This window comes from Salmo salar, chromosome ssa11, assembly GCF_905237065.1.
Source record: "Salmo salar chromosome ssa11, Ssal_v3.1, whole genome shotgun sequence".
NCBI classification, from domain to species: domain Eukaryota; kingdom Metazoa; phylum Chordata; class Actinopteri; order Salmoniformes; family Salmonidae; genus Salmo; species Salmo salar.
This window is the reverse complement of record NC_059452.1, coordinates 21,761,516-21,782,978: the sequence shown is the minus strand read 5'-3', so window position 1 is coordinate 21,782,978 and position 21,463 is coordinate 21,761,516. Positions and strand designations below refer to the sequence as shown.

The following is a 21,463-nucleotide window of genomic DNA, read 5'->3' as shown; positions in this document are numbered from 1 at the left end:
GGCGAAGCGAGAGCACCAACTCCGGCAAAAATCTGTATTATACAAGCAGATGACGTTGTTTCGTTTCTTTCGCTCACCAAGTTGTTTTATGAAGGCAAATAAGCGTTTTGAATTTGGTCCACAAAAAATGTAATGGCTTATTTGCTAAGTGAGGTTTATTTGATCGAATAGAAATTTCGTAATGCTTAAGTTATGAGTGTACTAATATAAATAGGACACGTGACATCCCGGCAACTTTGAGAAAAAAGCACTTTATATCAGTTGTTTCGAGATGGCTATGCATGTGGCTAGCAGCATCTCTCTCCATTGAATAAAGGCGGTTTGACGTCAACAACCCTCATCTAATATTCAAACATTTTTTAAATTATGAGATGTATCCACCAATCCAAAGAGAGGATAGGCAGAAACTGGACAGCCACCTATGCTTATTAATCTGTACTGCTTTGTGGACAACGACTCCATTGTTAGGGCAGAGAGACAAGTATCTCGAGTATGGTCCAAACACTAAAAAGACACACCCTATCCCCTAAGCCCTCAAATTAAGTGTACACTTCTGATGATGTGTTTTATTTCTACAATTTCCAAAAGATAACCAAACAAAAACAGATGTACTTTTTATGAGACGTGTTTGTGCCATCATGTGCATATACCTTGTCTACTGCTGTCTTGGCTAGTTCTTATTGTTTTATTTCACTGTAGAGCCCTCAGTCCAGCTCAAAATGCCTTATATAGCTCTTTGTCCCACCCCACACACATGCGGAGACCTCACCTGGCTTAACTGGTGCCTCCAGAGACGAAACCTCTCTCATCGTCACTCAACGCCTAGGTTTACCTCCACAACTCACATCCTACCATACCCTTGTCTGTACATTATGCCTTGAATCTATTATAGAAATCTGCTCGTTTTATTCTCTGACCCCAATGCACTAGATGACCAGTTCTTATAGCCTTTAGCTGTACCCTTACCCTACTCCTCCTCTGTTCCTCTGGTGATGTAGAGGTTAACCCAGGCCCTGTAGCCCCCAGTTCCACTCCTATTCCCCAGGCGCTATCATTTGTTGACTTCTGTAACCGTAAAAGCCTTGGTTTCATGCATGTTAACATCAGAAGCCTCCTCCCTAAGTTTGTTTTATTCACTGCTTTAGCACACTCCGCCAACCCTGATGTCCGAGCCGTGTCTGAATCCTGGCTGAGGAAGGCCACCAAAAATTCTGAAATTTCCATCCCCAACTACAACATTTTCTGCCAAGATAGAACTGCCAAAGGGAGTGGAGTTGCAATCTACTGCAGAGATAGCCTGCAGAGTTCTGTCATGCTGTCCAGGTCTGTGGCCAAACGGGTAGAGCTTCTACTTTTAAAAAGCCACCTTTCCAGAAATAAGTCTCTCACTGTTGTCGCTTGTTATAGACCCCCCTCAGCCCCCAGCTGTGCCCTGGACACCATATGTGAATTAATTGCCCCCCATTTATCTTCAGAGTTTGTACTGTTAGGTGACCTAAACTGGGATATGCTTATTAACACCCCGGCCGTCCTACAATCTAAGATAAATGCCCTCAATCTCACACAAATTATCATGGAACCTACCAGGTACAACCCTAAATCCGTAAACACGGGCACCCCCATAGATATCATCCTGACCAACCTGCCCTCTAAATGCACCTCTGCTCTGCTCAACCAGGATCTCAGCGACCACTGCCTCATTGCCTGCGTCTGTAATGGGTCCAAGGTCAAACGACCACCCCTCATCACTCTCAAACGCTCCCTAAAACACTTCAGCGAGCAGGCCTTTCTAATCGACCTGGCCCGGGTATCTTGGAAGGATACTGACCTCATTCCGTCAGTAGAGGATGCCTGGTTATTCTTTAAAAGTGCTTTCCTCACCATCTTAAATAAGCATGCCCGATTCAAAACATTTAGAACTAAGAACAGATACAGCCCTTGGTTCACTCCAGACTTGACTGCCCTTGACCAGCCCAAAAACATCCTGTGGCATACTGCATTAGCATCGAATACCCCTCACGATATGCAACTTTTCAGGGAAGTTAGGAACCAATATACACAGGCTATTAGGAAAGCAAAGGCTAGCTTTTTCAAACTGAAATTTGCTACTTGTAGCACAAACTCCCAAAAGTTCTGGGACACTGTAAAGTCCATGGAGAATAGGTGCACCTCCTCCCAGCTGCCCACTGCACTGAGGCTAGGAAACACTGTCACCACCGATAAATCTACGATAATCGAGAATTTCAATAAGAATTTCTCTACGGCTGGCCATGCTTTCCAGCTGGCTACCCCTACCCCGGTCAACAGCTCTGCACCACCCACAGCAACATGCCCAAGCCTCCCCCATTTCTCCTTCACCCAAATCCAGATAGCGGATGTTCTGAAAGAGCTGTAAAATCTGGACCCCTACAAATCAGCTGGGCTAGACAATCTGGACCCTCTCTTTCTTAAATTATCCGCCACAATTGTTGCAACCCCTATTACTAGCCTGTTCAATCTCTCTTTCGTATCATCTGAGATCCCTAAAGATTGGAAAGCTGCCGCGGTCACCCCCCCTCTTCAAAGGGGGAGACACTCTAGGCCCAAACTGTTACAGACCTATATCTATTGTACCTTGCCTTTCTAAAGTCTTTGAAAGCCAAGTTAACAAACAGATCACCGACCATTTCGAATACCACCGTACCTTCTCCGCTATGCAATCTGGTTTCTGAGCTGGTCATGGGTGCACCTCAGCCACGCTCAAGGTCCTAAACGATATCATAACCGCCATCGATAAAAGACAGTACTGTGCAGCCATCTTCATCGACCTAGCCAAGGCTTTTGACTCTTTCAATCACTGCATTCTTATCGGCAGACTCAACAGCCTTGGTTTCTCACATGACTGCCTCGCCTGGTTCACCAACTACTTTTCAGATAGAGTTCAGTGTGTCAAATCGGAGGGCCTGTTGTCCAGACCTCTTGCAGTCTCTATGGGGGTGCCACAGGGTTCAATTCTCAGGCCAACTCTTTTCTCTGTATATATCAATGATGTCGCTCTTACTGCTGGTGATTCCTTGATCCACCTCTACGCAGACGACACCATTCTGTATACTTCTGGCCCTGCTTTGGACTCTGTGTTAACAAACCTCCAGACAGGCTTCAATGCCATATAACACTCCTTCCGTGGCCTCCAACTGCTCTTAGATGCAAGTAAAATTAAATGCATGCTCTTCAACCGAGCGCTGCCCGCACCCACCCGCCTGTCTAGAATCACTACTCTGGACGGTTCTTATTTAGAATATGTGGACAACTACAAATACCTAGGTGTCTGGTTAGACTGTAAACTCTCCTTCCAGACTCACATCAAACATCTCCAATCCAAAATTAAATGTAGAATCGGCTTCCTATTTTGCAACAAAGCATTCTTCACTCATGTTGCCAAACATACCCTCGTAAATCTGACCATCCTACCGATCCTTGACTTCGGCGATGTCATTTACAAAATAGCCTTCAACACTCCACTCAGCAAACTGGATGTAGTCTATCACAGTGCCATCCATTTTGTCACCAAAGCCCCATATACTACCCACCACTGCGACCTGTATGCTCTCGTTGGCTGGCCCTCGCTTCATATTCGTTGCCAAACCCACTGGCTCCAGGTCATCTATAAGTCTTTGCTAGGTAAAGCCCCGCCTTAGCTCACTGGTCACCATTGCAGCATCCACCCGTAGCACGCGCTCCAGCAGGTATATTTCACTGGTCATCCCCAAAGCCAACTCCTCCTTTGGCTGCCATTCCTTCCAGTTCTCTGCTGCCAATGACTGGAACAAATTGCAAACATCACTGAAGCTGGAGTCTTATATCTCCCTCACTAAATTTATGCATCAGCTGTCAGAGCAGCTTACTGATCATTGCACCAGTACACAGCCCATCTGTAAATAGCCCACCCAAGTACCTCATCCCCTTTTTATTATTTATTTTTTGCTCCTTTGCACCCCAGTATCTCGACTTGCACATTCATCTTCTGCACATCTTATCACTCCAGTGTTTAATTGCTAAATTGTAATTATTTCGCCACTATGGCCTATTTATTGCCTTACCTCCCTAATCTTACTACATTTGCACACACTGTATACAGACTTTTCTATTGTGCTATTGACTGTACGTTTGTTTATCCCATGTGTAACTCTGTGTTGTTTGTGTCTCATAGCTTTGCTTTATCTTGGCCAGGTCGCAGTTGTAAATGAGAACTTGTTCTCAACTGGACTACCTGGTTAAATAAAGGTGAAATTTAAAAAAGTAGCACAATTTGAATTATGGGGAGTTTCAGGCCCCGGAGTGAACATAATTGTACATTCGCAAAGCCGATTAAAAACGAGGGCTGAGGTGCTTACGTTGCAAACTTCCCTTACTTGGCTAATCATTTGGACCGCCCTCCAAGATGGCAACGGGGATTCCCCCAAGGGCATAAGGCGAGGGTAAGTGGATGAGGGCGTGTCTTTTAAGTGTTTGTACCGCCACCCTTGTCAGTCTATCCATAATCTTTGCTTTAACTAACTTTGCTGCCTGATATGATTTGGTCAAGGGGGAAACGTTCAGCTGTTGTAATATAGAGCTTGCTCAACTTGCCCGGCTGACATAAATTGTCCAACTTGCACTTAAAACTCGGTCCTGGTGCCCCCACTGGGTTAACATTATTTGAATCCACTACACAGCAGATTCAAATAATCAAAGCTTGATGATGAGTTAGTTATTTGAATCAGCTGTGTAGTGCTGGGGGAGAGGGGCACAGGACCATGTTTGGAAACCCTGACTTAAAACAATGGGGGATGAACCAGAAAGATCAGTTTTAGGCTACGCCTATTGGAATTCCTTACGGTATCGTTGTTTTCAGTAAAACATTTTTAGCTGGGCCAACTTTAGAGCAGACTCAACTTGCCCGACTGCTCAGTTCACTTGCCCCGGGCAATAGGGCAACCCTTAAGGTCCCTGCTACAACTAGGTTGTAGAGTTTTTGTAGTTTTACCTGGTTACCATCAGGAGAGAAGAAAAATGGCCCCACCACTCTGGGACCTGTGGTGCCACCTCCGCTATATATCCAGCTCTCATACTAAAGCACTGACATTGTTCTCAATACTGTCATTTATAATCCTTTAAGGGTTTTAACAATTTTAATAGATTGTCTTATGATTCACTCACTCTAAAAGGTTACTGTTAAACCATTATACTTTAATAACATGTACATAGTCTACTTCGAAAATCAACATAGATACATTTGAAATAGTTTTCTACAGTTATCAAAGTACTAGAACATTTCTGATCGTTCTCACAAGGCATCCCCTCATCTTTAAAATTAGAAAACATTTCATCCAAACTCGCAAAAGGAAAAGTGTCTGAATGAAGCACTAGTCAACAGTGTTAGAGGTATTCAGCAGTGTGTGGTTGTTTCGCTCCAGTTAAAGGGGCAATCCTTAGTTTTGGCAAAAAGCTGAGGGATGGGGCTGGAGAAATGTAACCACTCAAAATTATAGACAGAGCTATAGATAAAAGGACTGACCATCCATGAAATCAAAATTATATTTATAATCATGTTTAAAATTTTTGTTTACATTTACTTTGTTTACCAACATTGTAGTAAAACAAGCTGATATTTTGAGTTCTGATGGGGTATGACAGTTTAACTAAGCTCATGAGGTATTTACCAGTTATATTCTTCAAGAATCAATGGTTACATATAAGTCCAAATATTGATATAGCAACTGCAGATTGCCCCTTTAATGACTAAGTCTTTGCATATGTATCCAATTGATTGAATTTGAATTGTTGATTGTTAGTATGTCTGGTCTTTCTTTTCACCAAAGAGTTCTGTCTCTGCCCAGCTGGGAGGCTGGCTTGTATCATGCACTCTCCTTGGGCAGCCCGTCAGATCCAAGCAGATGCTCACTAGGGTCCTCCACCATGCGAGGTCCAGGTCCAGCCTTATACACAAATCAGAAATAATCACTCAGACAAACCAACTTAATAATCACATCAAAATGTAGCAGATCCAAGCATAATGTGTGTGTTTATAGGATCTGCATTCCTGGTGATTTCCCGTAAGCTGGTTGGAGAGAGCATCAAGCTCGCTCCCCAAAACCCTCCACTATGCCAACCCGCAGAGATGCACAGGAAACGGGCAAAGGACCCAGAGGGTGCTGCCTATGTATGTATGTATGTATGTATGTATGTATGTATGTATGTATGTATGTATGTATGTATGTATGTATGTATGTATGTATGTATGTATGTACCTTAGTGCTGATTATATAGCTGATTCCCTTCACCATGGGCTCCATACCAATGGCCTGCTTCAGTTCCTCAGATAGTGTTGTTGGGGCTACCGGAAGACCCTTTAGAAACCTGATGTGGGACAGGTAAAGTCACAGGAGGGAGTGTTGTCTGACTGCTTGAGTGTGTGTTTGTGAGAAACTCACTGTCCTCCATTGGTCTCTGGTGGGAATAAGTGTTTGACCACCTGGACAAACTCTTCCACATTCTGCTGAAGAGTGTAGATCACTGCATTGGGACCTGCATCAAACGTGTATGCCACCTGGTGGAGAAGAGAAAACATCATCGGTCACTGCTTATACTCAGGAAAAGAACTCTGGACCAAAGTTCTAGCTTTGTTACAGCAGTGTTATAACAGTGTTAGCAGAAGGAGGGTTATGATGCTGCACTAGTCCTCTGAGACTCATGAAGAAGTAGTCCTCTGAGACTCATGAAGAAGTACTAGGTCATAGACACGGTAAAGAGGTCAATAGAACGCAGACCATGGGGGATAGAAGGATGCCAGATTGGTGCACATTCAACAAATCTGTTCTAACAAAGTGGATATTCGTCAAATCCGCCATGATCGATGTATTGTAACAAGCCCACAATGTGTTTACAAAGTCCGATTTGGATATACTTGATGATTTTCAATGCATAACATATAGAAGTAGTTCCTTTTCAGGTTCAGAAGAAGTGACTGCTAAATGCTAACTCCCGTTCGTATAAGCTGGTAGCATAGAGAAATCAGTGGTGGTAGTCAAAGTCATTTTTTAACTGTAATGCAGTTGATTGGTGATGATGACATGAACATGTATTGAAGTTTACATTTACATTTAAGTCATTTAGCAGACGCTCTTATCCAGAGCGACTTACAAAATGGTGCATTCACCTTATGATATCCAGTGGAACAACCACTTTACAATAGTGCATCTAAATCTTTTAAGGGGGGGGGTTAGAAGGATTACTTTATCCTATCCCAGGTATTCCTTAAAGAGGTGGGGTTTCAGGTGTCTCCGGAAGGTGGTGATTGACTCCGCTGTCCTGGCGTCGTGAGGGAGCTTGTTCCACCATTGGGGTGCCAGAGCAGCGAACAGTTTTGACTGGGCTGAGCGGGAACTGTGCTTCCTCAGAGGTAGGGGGGCCAGCAGGCCAGTGGTGGATGAACGCAGTGCCCTTGTTTGGGTGTAGGGCCTGATCAGAGCCTGAAGGTATGGAGGTGCCGTTCCCTTCACAGCTCCGTAGGCAATCACCATGGTCTTGTAGCGGATGCGAGCTTCAACTGGAAGCCAGTGGAGAGAGCGGAGGAGCGGGGTGACGTGAGAGAACTTGGGAAGGTTGAACACCAGACGGGCTGCGGCGTTCTGGATGAGTTGTAGGGGTTTAATGGCACAGGCAGGGAGCCCAGCCAACAGCGAGTTGCAGTAATCCAGACGGGAGATGACAAGTGCCTGGATTAGGACCTGCGCCGCTTCCTGTGTGAGGCAGGGTCGTACTCTGCGAATGTTGTAGAGCATGAACCTACAGGATCGGGTCACCGCCTTGATGTTAGTGGAGAACGACAGGGTGTTGTCCAGGATCACGCCAAGGTTCTTATCTTGTCTTATTATTATTATCTTATCTTATTCTTGAAGTTGATATCAATACAAGCATTATACTCAGATTTTTACCACAACATTGTTTGAAATACACATAAACAATAGCCTAAATGTAGGCTAATTTCGCTTAGGGGAAATAAGGAGATTCTGGATCTTTCCATGGCATTTCCACTGTTTTGGTCAGGTTCCATTGACTTCTTTACCAGATCTATCCTTGGGCATGTTAACACATTTTCTATTCCTCTTGAACTGTAGAAATACTACCAGTTTCATATCTCTATTTCATTATCTCAGAATATCAACAATTACTGCACCTTGTTCTGCTTCTTAGCTTAGACCCCTTGTAGAACTGTCAATGTTCCATATGACTAGCACATTTCCATGACTAAACGAAAGGACTAACTCCCTGATGGTGCTCACCTTTGTTTCCCTGTAGTGACGGTTATAGCGGTGCACAAGGTTGATAACGTGGCGCGACACGTCGTTGAGGTAGAAGATGGGTGGGTAGGTGTCCAGACAGGTGGCATGGAACTGATTGCTATCCTTCATGGTCAGCTCAGCGAACGTCGTAAAGTCCCTCTTATGTACAGCCTCAATCATCTCCTTCATCCTGGCTGGGACCACAGAGTCTGCCCGGTGCTGAGGGGGAGAGCGCAAGGGTTAATAACTTTGTGTGTTTTTGTGTGTGTGTGTTTTTGTGTGTGTGTGTGTGTGTGTGTGTGTGTGTGTGTGTGTGTGTGTGTGTACGTACCTTCAGGAGACTGCTCGTCTCTACACTAGTTTGCATGCCGGAAGTGCTGCCAACTGGTTTCCGCTCAGAACTGACCTAAAAAGAGAGAGGGAGACAGAGAGATGGGGGTGTTGAGATTATTAAAGACATGGGAGAAATGTATATGTCAACATTTGCTCCAGAAAAAGCCATCTTCAGTAATGATCAGAAACCTACCACCAGTACAAGGACCCTGAGCTCAGGCCAGTGAGTCTCTGGCTCCACCTGCTGGGCCAGACTGTCCTTGCCATCTCCTTGCTGGCCCATAATCCACTGGACGAAGCCCCCATACATACTCCTACAGGCACTGCCTGAACCCTGCCTAGAAACCACAGACAACTCCCCCTCCACTCCCATCACCCGGGAAAGGGTGTACACTGGAACAGGAGAATGGAGTGAAGAGACAAGATGGAGAGACAAAAGGAAAAGAAGGAGTAAGGAGAAGAGGGATGAGGAGATGGAGACATTACTTAAGTTCCCAACATTTAAAAAGCATAAAACTAGTTTCACACAAGCTTTTACTTCATTTGATCCATTTAATGCTGTGTTAGGTACAAACCATTATGATAGGACACAGTCTCTTACCCAGACAGGCATAGCCGGCAGCAGAGGAGGCCAGTCCGGCTGCAGTTGGGAAGTTGTTGACAGAGCAGATGTGGACTTTATTGGACAAACCGGCCGTGTCTACATCAGCCTCCCCATCACTACGTCGCTTACGGGCCAGGCGCCGAACTGAGGAAGGAAACCACCAACAACAACATATTTCTTGTCCTCCCCTTTGCCCTCTCTTACCCTTCCCCCTCTACTCTCTCCCTCATATCATTGCATATAGTGACTCACTCTCCCTAAGGCAGGACTGTAGTCTGGGCTGGGTTATGTCCTCCTCTTTGCCGTTGAGCCAGATACGATCCTCCTGGAACGACCTGCTGCACGCCACTGTTGTGGTCGTTTTGAGCTGGGAGGAATAAGGACACAAGGCAGAAATCGTTAGTTTTTGTTGTTTTAACAAAACAATAATATTTAGCCACTTTGAGTGTTTGGTGTACAGTATTACAGTCTTACCTGGTCTTGATGTAATGTGACACTCAAAGATGAATTTATGGGTAGAATCAACTCTTCATCCCTCTTCCCCCCTTTGAAACAGCAATAACAACAAAGCATTTACAATTCAATACATAGTTATTTTCAAAGATTGTACAGAGAACATTCCTTTCACATCATTGTGGCAATACATTTGTCATGTACTAATGCACACACACCAAAGCGTGGCTAGAAGTGGCTACAGTGTTGCAAGCAAGCACTTCAATGATTCAATCAATGTTACAGTTTTACATTACATTAAGCTAGATGTGGTTGCCAGTGTTCTTTGGTTGAGTCAGACGATCAGATGTCTGTAGTGGATTATACGAAAATACAATACTCACAGTATTTGATGACAGCGATATTCACAGGCGCACTGCATGTTACCATGGTGAGCTTGTTGCCGCTGTCCTCGGGCATTTTGATAAAGTAAAATCAGGAGCAATAAAATAACAAAAAATACTATAAACGCGAGACTGTCTACTATTTCGAGATCCACTGACACAGTAACGTCTTCACTTTACAAAACGTCTCTGTGGATTGGAGGGGGTAGAGCACATGACTAAACCTCCCACCAATCAGAGCCACTCATGTTCCGTGACTGAAACAAGGCAGCCAATCCTTTTGATCAGACCACGGTCGCCTGAAGATGAGGCCAGAGCCACATTTAGGGGGCGTATCATGATCACAGCCAGAAATGCAGTCGTGACCGGATATTATCAATGATAGTGCGGGGTATATTTACCAAATACCGTATATTAACAGCTCTTGTGTTATGTTCTTCTTTTATCTTCTGTTATATGAAATTATGGTTACAGAGGAAAGAAAAACACACACCCTGTGTATTAATGTAATCTAGTGTATAATTATTGTTATTATAACAGGAACACTTGTTTTATGATCAAGAAGAATGACCCCTTGTCTGCTTTATCAATGCTGACATTGATTTATTGGGGTGAACATGAAACCAAATCTCCCATGAACTTATCTCCAAATATTCAGTAACATCATGCTTGTAAGAACATCAATGAACTGTCAGATATTGAGAATTACCTGTGGCAGGTGTACAATAGAATCAACCATTCATATATCTGTGGTCTCACCATACACCTGTTCAATACAAGTGAAGCAGGAAGTTCTTCAAGTGCTGTTGGAGACTGATTGAGAAAATGTAACAAATCCTGCTACAAATACATGTCTCAGCCTCTTAATGCACATACTGCATACATTTCAGCAGAGTATTTGAACCTAGTGAGTCAAAGCAACTATGTAATGTCAGCCTATACATTAGGATAGCCTAAGACACTACCTAGGAGGCCTTGTAAAGAAGATTGACTACATTTTAATACAAACTATATTTTTCTTACACCATTGCTCTTAAGTGATTATACTTTTTTATGAAAGCAAATGTAGTGCACACCCATATGACCAATCAATGAGTCTTCAAGCACTCAGCTCAAAGACAAAATATCCTGATAAAACTGTTGATTATTTGTGGAATAAGCATTCAAATGTAAGGTTTTTTAATTTTTTTAAATGTAAACTGTTGCATACAGGTCAGCAAAAATTTACCCCAAAAAATGAATATACCCATGTGCTCTGTCCAATTTGATGGTTTCACTATTTACTGAGTAGCAGCAGACAGTATTCACAAAGCAGTCTCTAGAAAAAATGCATCAGCAGCAATATACCCTAAGTTGAATTTTGTTCTGCTTCTTGTGGTGGAGAAAAAGTAAAATGTGGTGAAAATGGATATAAGAGAGAATATAGTAATGAGTTCCAGATGCACACAGGGGCTGATGTGATATCCCTGGGTGCATCACTAATGCAGGGCCCTTGGCAAGTCAAAGATGGCCGCCAACGAACAGAGCCCTGCTCCAACCTATCCAGTCCTGAATCCCTCCCTAAGCCAGCCGTCTGACTGGCTCCTGAGCTCCTTTCAACGCATCAATCATCATCCTCATCATCTGAGTCCATCACCTTTCGTCGGTTGAACTGTGGGGAGGAGAGGGGATGCAGTCAGTTAAGTCTGTCTGAGATTGTGATATTGTATTTGATCCGTGGACTCACCTTGACAGTTGTCTTTTTTTCTGTTTGCTGACTAACTTTTTCTAGGATGTCGATCAAACCAGTCTCTGAAATCTGAAAAGAGACTATCCAAATGTAAGGAAGAGCCAATAGCAGATGGGTCAAGTCAGTGCTTTTCATAGGGAATTTTTCTTAATGTTTGAATGATAAGAAAAAAAATCTGAAAATTGCATGTGAATTCACGGGGCAAAATATGGTCCTGCGTATGAATGCTCGGGGGCAATGCAGTCACTAGTGAAGAGAACCAGCAGGCTGTCTAAGTGGTTTTTTTCAGGTCGCGTAAGTCCAAACAGTGTAAAAAAAATATACACTGCTCAAAAAAATAAAGGGAACACTTAAACAACACAATGTAACACCAAGTCAATCACACTTCTGTGAAATCAAACTGTCCACTTAGGAAGCAACACTGATTGACAATAAATTTCACATGCTGTTGTGCAAATGGAATAGACAACAGGTGGAAATTGGCAATTAGCAAGACACCCCCAATAAAGGAGTGGTTCTGCAGGTGGTGACCACAGACCCCTTCTCAGTACCTATGCTTCCTGGCTGATGTTTTGGTCACTTTTGAATGCTGGCGGTGCTTTCACTCTAGTGCTAGCATGAGACGGAGTCTACAACCCACACAAGTGGCTCAGGTAGTGCAGCTCATCCAGGATGGCACATCAATGCGAGCTGTGGCAAGAAGGTTTGCTGTGTCTGTCAGCGTAGTGTCCAGAGCATGGAGGCGCTACCAGGAGACAGGCCAGTACATCAGCAGACGTGGAGGAGGCCATAGGAGGGCAACAACCCAGCAGCAGGACCGCTACCTCCGCCTTTGTGCAAGGAGGAGCAGGAGGAGCACTGCCAGAGCCCTGCAAAATGACCTCCAGCAGGCCACAAATGTGCATGTGTCTGGTGGTGGGTCAGTCATGGTTTGGTGGTGGGTCAGTCATGGTGTGGGGTGGCATTTCTTTGGGGGTCCGCACAGCCCTCCATGTGCTCGCCAGAGGTAGACTGACTGCCATTAGGTACCGAGATGAGATCCTCAGACCCCTTGTGAGACCATATGCTGGTGCGGTTGGCCCTGGGTTCCTCCTAATGCAAGACAATGCTAGACCTCATGTGGCTGGAGTGTCAGCAGTTCCTGCAAGAGGAAGGCATTGATGCTATGGACTGGCCCGCCCGTTCCCCAGACCTGAAACCAATTGATCACATCTGGGACATCATGTCTCGCTCCATCCACCAACGCCACGTTGCACCACAGACTGTCCAGGAGTTGGCGGATGCTTTAGTCCAGGTCTGGGAGGAGATCCCTCAGGAGACCATCCGCCACCTCATCAGGAGCACGCCCAGGCATTGTAGGGAGGTCATACAGGCACGTGGAGGCCACACACACTACTGAGCCTCATTTTGACTTGTTTTAAGGACATTACATCAAAGTTGGATCAGCCTGTAGTGTGGTTTTCCACTTTAATTTTGAGTGTGACTCCAAATCCAGACCTCCATGGGTTGATAAATTGGATTTCCATTGATTATTTTTGTGTGATTTTGTTGTCAGCACATTCAACTATATAAAGAAAAAAGTATTTAATAAGATTATTTCATTCATTCAGATCTAGGATGTGTTATTTTAGTGTTCCCTTTATTTTTTTGAGCAGTGTATATAATATACACTGAGTGTAAAAAACATTAGGAACACCTGACCTTTCCATGACCGACTGACTAGGTGAATCCAGGTGAAAGCTATGATCCCTTATTGATGTCACTTGTTAAATCCACTTCAATCAGTGTAGATGAAGGGGAGGAGACAGGTTAAAGAAGGATTTTTAAGCCTTGAGACATGGATTGTGTATGTGTGCCATTCATATGAGAGGGGACGCAGTCCCTATGTTGTATTCTTGTCTCTACCTTCTTGCCCTTTGTGCTGTTGTCTGTGCCCAATGTTTGTACCATGTTTTGTGCTGCTACCATGTTGTTTTCATGTTGTGTTTCTACCATGCAGTGTTGTCATTTGTTGCTGCCTTGCTATGTTGTTGTCTTCGGTCTCTCTTTATGTAGTGTTGTGTTCTCTCTTGTCGTGATGTGTGTTTTGTCCTATATATTTTTTCTTGTTGTTGATCCCAGCCCGTCCCCACCCTAACCCTAACCCTTTGCCTTTTGGTAGGCCATCATTGTAAATAAGAATTTGTTCTAAACTGACTTGCCTAGTTAAATAAAGGTAAAAATAATTTTTTAAATTGGGTGAATGGGCAAGACAAAAGTTAAGTGCCTTTGAACAGGGTATGGTAGTAGGTGCCAGATATTTGCAGTGCTGCTGGGTTTTTCACGCTCAACAGTTTCCTGTGTGTATCAAGATTGGTCCACCACCCAAAGGACATTCAGCCAACGTAACAACTGTGGGTAGCATTGGAGTCAACATGGGCCAGCATCCCTGTGAAATGCTTTTGACACCTTGTAAAGTCCACGCCCCGATGAATAGAGGTTGTTCTGAGAGCAAAAGGCGGTTGCAACTGAATATTAGGAAGGTGTTTCTAATGTTTGTACACACACATAGTTGAAGTCAGAAGTTTACATACACCTTAGCCAAATGCTTTTAAACTCAGTTTTTCACAATTCCTGACATTTAATCCTAGTAAACATTCCCTGTTTTAGGTCCGTTAGGATCACCACCTTATTTTAAGAATGTGAAAATATCAGAATAATAGTTTACATACACTAACAACAATTGTTTACAGAAAGATTATTTCACTGTATCACAATTCCAGTGGGTCAGAAGTTTATATACACTAAGTTGTTAGTGTATGTAAACTATTATTCTGACATTTCACAATCGCAGGAAATTAGCTTTAAAACTGCAAAAAGTTATTTCAGTTCCAATGAGAACTTTGTAGAATTGTAGGAAATTGGCTTAAAAATGTAGAAATCTCTCTACACCGCCAAGATGGGGGCCTCTAAAATGTTCTCGCCCCCTACCTCATCCTTAGCCTAAGCCCCACTTTTTTCAGTTAGGGATTGTTTTCTAAGCATTAACAATCCTAATTTTGTTTAAATGTAAGTTCAATGATACATGTCCACATATGCTTTAGGTCCAGTTCTCTCACCTTTCCTCCCAGCTGGCCCATGCGGGCCATCTGTATGAGGTAATTCTCCACTGCTTTGGCCTTCTCTGGCTTCACCAGAGCCAAGTTACTCACTGCAACGCAACAAAACATAGCAGGCTTTTAGGCAATGGCGCCACCTATTGCTAACCAGGCGTAGGTACTGAAAGTTCCAATATCAGCTCAATGATTCATTCAAAGCAGGGGGATATGAAAGACCTACATCTGGCGCGGGCGGACTGGTCTAGAACCTGAGCCAGTATGGAGTTCCTCATCTCTGTTTCCCTGTGAAAAGACAGTACAGAAGATTATAGTTAGGCCACAATGGCTACGTTTACACATGCAGCCCAATTGGGCTGCCAGTGTAAATGAAGCCAATTGTTTTATCACATTGACTAAATTTATAAATAGTCTGTTACATAGTTCTTCATAAACCAGAGCTGCAAACTGCAGGTCAAGACATGCAACATTAGCAAACTACTGTGAACTAAACCAACAACAGGGGAGACATCTGAGTCTCTGAAATGTAGCTTTACTCAGCGCTGAGTTGTGAATGCATGACAGGAATACAAGTTTAGATGGATAAATAATGAAGACTAACCTCTGTTTGGCCTCCTGCTGCCCTTGCTGGTCATTTGAAGAGTCCTGGGAAGGGAGGGGAGAAAATAGGCAGTCAAAGTCCACACCTTTCTTTAGTTGTTTAAAAATATTATTTTTTTTTTACAAGAGAACAGACCAGCCAACAGGCTACTGTATCACACAGCCATGCTGAGAGCGCACATCGGCTCTCTATTGAAGAAGTGTAGCCTAATATTGACATTAATTTTTCACACCCTTGGCAAAGGGACTAGATCTTTGAACAACAGTTTAAACTGTACCAAAACGTGGTTCAGAAAACAACCCTTTGCCCCCTCCCCTATCCCTACTCCTTTGGAGTTTGCAGATCTGAAAGAGCCTTTTGGTAGACTGGGTGGAGCCATCCCCGTATTGATTACACCTGCCCAGTTCCTTCAAATCTAGCCGACCTCAAGAGGGACAGGGATAGGGAGTGGGACTGGGATACAATTAACTGTAGTATAGTAGAATACAAAGTTAATATTTACAGGTTTCTGGAAAATATTTTTATACAAAGCTTTCGAAATAATACAAAAACATTAAAAATAAATGTTAACATATAAGCTTCACTCAAGCTTGACCATGTCCCAAACCATTCAGAACACATCATAGTTCTGGCATTCAAACATTTTTGCTATTCCTTTATTGCAAACATACTTGGGTCACATTACTCAAGGAGCACAGCCAGAACTGCCAGACATGCTGCATTGCTCAGTCCAGGTCATTAATTATACAGCCTTTTGCCATGTCACCGTCATCACACAATGTGCAGTACAGTGGCTGTACAGCAGCTTACCCCGGGATTCATTTGGTTCCAAGACAGACTCTGAAAAATTAGCAACTCAAACTCAATCAAAACATCTCTGTTGGAGGAAAGGATTCCTAGTGTGTCTATGTCCATCCCATTCCCAATCTTTTGATTGATAATCTCTGTCATCATGTCACTCATACTTAGGTATAACCCATTCATAGACACTAACTACCTTTAGCGCCTATTGACAATAGTATCTTCTGGCCGGGGGAGTTTTGTTAAGAGCCCCGACACTCGTTGCGGATGTTAAAACGCATTGCTTGCGGTATGGTTTTGGAAACATAAGTAATGTGTCTTTCATATATGCGAGAAATAATAATAAATACAAAAAATAAAAAAGGTTAAATTACTACACACCTTATTTTGATTTTTTTATTATTAACCTTTATTTAACCAGGGTCTCATTTCCAATGGTGCCCTGAGAACAAAAGTTCAAGCAATGTGAACAACAATTCCAGCATGATCACTACAAAGTTACAGTTACAACATTTCAAATAAATTGTTACATTCAAAAGGTTAGTAGAAACAAATATATACAATCTATAAAAACAAGTGCAGTTTTCATAGGTCACATTTTTTATTATAGCCATAAATTCACCTTTTGGAACCAAATAATCAAGGTTTAGAGTGACCTGTAGGTCATTCCAGGACTGAGGGGCATAGTAACTAAAAGCAGCCTTCCCTAACTCAGAGGAGACCTATGGAATCTCTAGTACCAACCAGTCTTGACAGAGAGTATTATACTTACCAGATTTCCTATTTAGAAGTGAGATGAGGTAGTATGGGAGTTTCTGGAGAAGTGCTTTATATATTAACATTAGCCAATGTTGGGTCCTTCTGTTACTCAGAGACTCCCATCCAACATAACTATATAAGAGAAAATGATGTGGACAGAAATTATCACCAATGATAAAACGAAAGGCTGAGTGGTAGACTGTATCTAGAGGTTAACACAGAGGTTGCCGTATGCATGAAGATTGAGTCGCCATAGTCAATTACTGGGAAGTGTTGCTTGAACAATCTTCCCCCTATCTTCAAAAGTGAGACAATTTATTTCTATAGTGGCAGTGGCGTTTATACTTGTCACATATCAGTTTGCAAACAATGTAAAAAAAAAAAGAAGGCCTTAATAAAGCTGCATACGAACATGGTCTCTTTTTGCTTTCTTGAGTAAGGCAGCTCCAAAATGCAGGTGTTTCAGCCTAGCTCAGTACTTTCTGTGGTGGAAGGGCAGCCAGCAGAAGATATTGAGCATAGGGGTTGCTAATAGAGGTCGACCGATTAATCGGAATGGCCGATTAATTAGGGCCGATTTCAAGTTTTCATAACAATCAGTAATCGGTATTTTTGGGCGCTGATTTGGCACATTTTTTCTTCTTCTTTTTTTTTTTTACACATTTATTTAACTAGGCAAGTCAGTTAAAAACACATTCTTATTTTCAATGACGGCCTAGGAACGGTGGGTTAACTGGCTTGTTCAGGGGCAGAACGACAGATTTTTACCTTGTCAGCTCGGGGATTCAATCTTGCAACCTTACGGTTAACTAGTCCAACGCTCTAACCATCTGCTTTACATTGCACTCCACGAGGAGCCTGCCTGTTACGCGAATGCAGTAAGAAGCCAAGGTAAGTTGCTAGCTAGCATTAAACTTATCTTATAAAAAACAATCAATCAATCATAATCACTAGTTAACTACACATGGTTGATGATATTACTAGTTTATCTAGACTGTCCTGCGTCGCATATAATCGATGCGGTGCGCATTCGCGAAAAAGGACTGTCGTTGCTCCAACATGTACCTAACCATAAACATCAATGTCTTTCTTAAAATCTATACACAAGTATATAATTTTAAACCTGCATATTTTAATTTCTTTTAACTAGGGAAAATGTGTCACCTCTTGCAACAGAGTCAGGGTATATGCAGTGTGAAGACTATTTCTTCCTAACAAAGACAGCCAAATTCGCCAAACGGGGGATGATTTAACAAAAGCGCATTTGCGAAAAAAGCACAATCGTTGCACGACTGTACCTAACCATAAACATCAATGCCTTTCTTAAAATCAATACACAGAAGTATATATTTTTAAACCTGCATATTTAGCTAAAAGAAATCCAGGTTAGCAGGCAATATTAACCAGGTGAAATTGTGTCACTTCTCTTGCGTTCATTGCACGCAGAGTCAGGGTATATGCAACAGTTTGGGCCGCCTGGCTCGTTGCGAACTAATTTGCCAGAATTTTACGTAATTATGACATAACATTGAAGGTTGTGCAATGTAACAGGAATATTTAGACTTAGGGATGCCACCCGTTAGATAAAATACGGAACGGTTCCGTATTTCACTGAAAGAAAAAACGTTTCGTTTTCGAGATGATAGTTTCCGGATTCGACCATATTAATGACCTAAGGCTCGTATTTCTGTGTGTTATTATATTATAATTAAGTCTATGATTTGATAGAGCAGTCTGACTGAGCAGTGGTAGGCAGCAGCAGGCTCGTAAGCATTCATTCAAACAGCACTTTACTGCGTTTGCCAGCAGCTCTTAGCAATGCTTCAAGCATTGCGCTGTTTATGACTTCAAGCCTATCAACTCCCGAGATTAGGCTGGCAATACTAAAGCACCTATTAGAACATCCAATAGTCAAAGATATACAAAATACAAATGGTATAGAGTGAAATAGTCCTATAATAACTACAACCTAAAACTTCTTACCTGGGAATATTGAAGATTCATGTTAAAAGGAACCACCAGCTTTCATATGTTCTCATGTTCTGAGCAAGGAACTTAAACGTTATCTTTTTTTACATGGCACATATTGTACTTTTACTTTCTTCTCCAACACTTTGTTTTTGCATTATTTAAACCAAATTGAACATGTTTCCTTATTTATTTGAGACTAAATAATTTTATTGATGTATTATATTAAGTTAAAATAAAAGTGTTCATTGTTCATTCAGTATTGTTGTAATTGTCATTATTACAAATATATATATAAAAATCAGCCGATTAATCGGTAGCGGCTTTTTTTGGTCCTCCAATAATCCAGTATTGGCGTTTAAAAATCATAATCGGTCGACCTCTAACAATGAGTTTGCCCCACAAAGATTTACATGCTAAAATCGCCACTGTATAAAGGAAATCAATCTTTACTTGCAAATTTTGGTTTTTTAAAAGCCAACTTATCATCAATCCAAATGTCTAGCTACTTATAAATGGAGAACTATCTCAATTTGGGCTCCTCTCAAGGTCTTTAGAATCAATTTTACAAGACCTGGAGAAAAACAAACTTGGTTTTATCAACATTCATTTAAGATCGGTGATCGATTCTTGAATTGAATCAAAGCCAAGCTGAAGGTCATGAATGGCTTGCTGCACTGAGGGGGCACGTTAATAAATTACTCATCTGCATAGAGATGTAAGCCCCAGTTATTATTATTCAGGGACAAACCAACATTATTTATGTAAATAGTGAACAGTAAAGGGCCTAGTATTGAGCCTTGTGGCACTCCTTTGGTTATGTTAAGAAAATTAGACTGAACTCAATCAGAAGATATACATTTACTTCTGTCGTGCAGTTGCCTGGAAACCGGAGGTTGAATTGCATTGAATCCTACGTTGGGCAGAAAGTAGCATTTCAGTCAAGAAAGTTTCCTCCCCCGACCTCTACAAGCCAGAATGTTGAATAAAATAATATTATAGTGTACTTAACCGGTTGTCCATGCAGTTGGTCCTTTTGGCAGTAGTAATGTGAAACAATATATCCACAGGAAAGTATAATTACATAAATGTTTCAAAGCACTGGTAATGTGTTCAGACTTCTATCACATGAAGCATGAGCAGAACAATGTAAACACATGCACAAGCTCGGCAAGTACGCACACATCTCGTGCATGTGTTTTTATCTTCTGTGAATGTTTCAGGTGATTTGCGCTTCGAACACCTGTGCGTAAACGGAAGACGGACACCACAAACTTGTTGTCACTGAAAAAAAATACTGTCAGCTGCAAATGTTTTAAAATGTATTTTAATGTGATATGAAAGTTGAGGGCTTTGTGTTTCTAGAACCATACTGCAATTGAGAATCGATTCAAGTTTTGATGGCTGTTTTGGCTGCCATAGCTAACTCGCCTCTAAACAGAACATGTAAGGTCCTTGGACTAAAAGGAGTGATTTTAGGCTCATTTAGTCCAATATTGGGCTAATCTAGGTATATCTATTAAGTAAAGTGTTTTGCTTAATGAGCTTTAGAAATCAGTGCCAAACAGGCTTGCTAGATAATCCAGACAGAACTAACAATGATGTTCAGTTGATTGCTACAAACTAGGTCTGAAAAACTGACATTCACACTACTCTCGCACATGTGCACCTAAACACCTGGGCACATGCACGCGCACCAGGGGAGCGGTAGGGCGGGCACGCGATTCTCAACGCCAGAGGAGTGGGAGACGCGAGCGCCAAAATCAACTAGTCATTGTCCTGTTCATAAATTAAATGTATGTTTGTCTCGCCTATTCGTTGAAGTGTCTGCTATTCATAAATGTTGATTAAATCACATCATATAGCTTACTAGCTAGTGGTAGTATAACTCGTGTCTCGCATGAGTTTACTAGCTAACGTTAGCTAGCTATCAAGCTACAGTACCTTATTACTAACTACTTTAGCTAGTAAACTAGGTACTGAATTATCTGGCTGCTATGCAAACATGCAATGAACAGTAATAGAGAATTCGTTAAAGATAGTGATAGGTTAAAATACTCTAAACTTGAGCTATAAGGCTAACACTAGCTAGCTAGCGACAGAATGAACAGTGGATCTCCATATATGGTCGGAACTATGCATTTTTGGTCCCCTCTGGTTCTCGCCTTACCCCATGTTTTGACTGCAGTTCAGCCATGCGTTGCTGCCTGATAGCCTCCAATTCGTCGTCTGCCATTGTTTTCGAATGTATAGAAAATAGGCCTTATCAGTGGTAAAATAAGAAAATCTGTCACTTCACGAGTCTTGTGGAACTGTTTCGTTAGGGGCCGGGCCCTGCTTCAGTATAATGTAATCGATCTCAGAATAATCCAATATGCATCCAGAATAAAGCAATCGAGCCACAAAAGGATGATCTCGTAGAAATGATGAGTGG

At 42.3% G+C, this 21,463-nt stretch overlaps 2 protein-coding genes across 3 annotated transcripts; both read right to left on the bottom strand.

The window, feature by feature from the left end:
• Positions 1–5,187: 5,187 nt before the first annotated feature.
• On the bottom strand, positions 5,188–10,289 carry mvda (mevalonate (diphospho) decarboxylase a). Its single transcript, XM_014127046.2, has 10 exons — positions 10,077–10,289; positions 9,715–9,785; positions 9,493–9,607; positions 9,238–9,384; positions 8,830–9,029; positions 8,635–8,709; positions 8,304–8,522; positions 6,453–6,568; positions 6,270–6,378; positions 5,188–5,957 (listed from the first exon to the last, which is right to left on the bottom strand). Exons 1-10 carry the CDS (start codon positions 10,150–10,152, stop codon positions 5,877–5,879), a joined length of 1,209 nt encoding a protein of 402 aa, XP_013982521.1. The 5' UTR covers positions 10,153–10,289; the 3' UTR covers positions 5,188–5,876.
• Positions 10,290–10,653: 364 nt separating this feature from the next.
• On the bottom strand, positions 10,654–21,400 carry pdcd5 (programmed cell death 5). Of its 2 annotated transcripts, XM_014127036.2 has the most exons (7): positions 21,200–21,400; positions 16,312–16,341; positions 15,502–15,545; positions 15,124–15,185; positions 14,904–14,995; positions 11,803–11,874; positions 10,654–11,727 (listed from the first exon to the last, which is right to left on the bottom strand). In XM_014127036.2, the coding sequence occupies exons 1-7, from the start codon at positions 21,263–21,265 to the stop codon at positions 11,680–11,682; spliced, it is 414 nt and encodes a 137-aa protein (XP_013982511.1). In that variant the 5' UTR covers positions 21,266–21,400; the 3' UTR covers positions 10,654–11,679.
• Between the last annotated feature and the right edge of the window lie 63 nt (positions 21,401–21,463).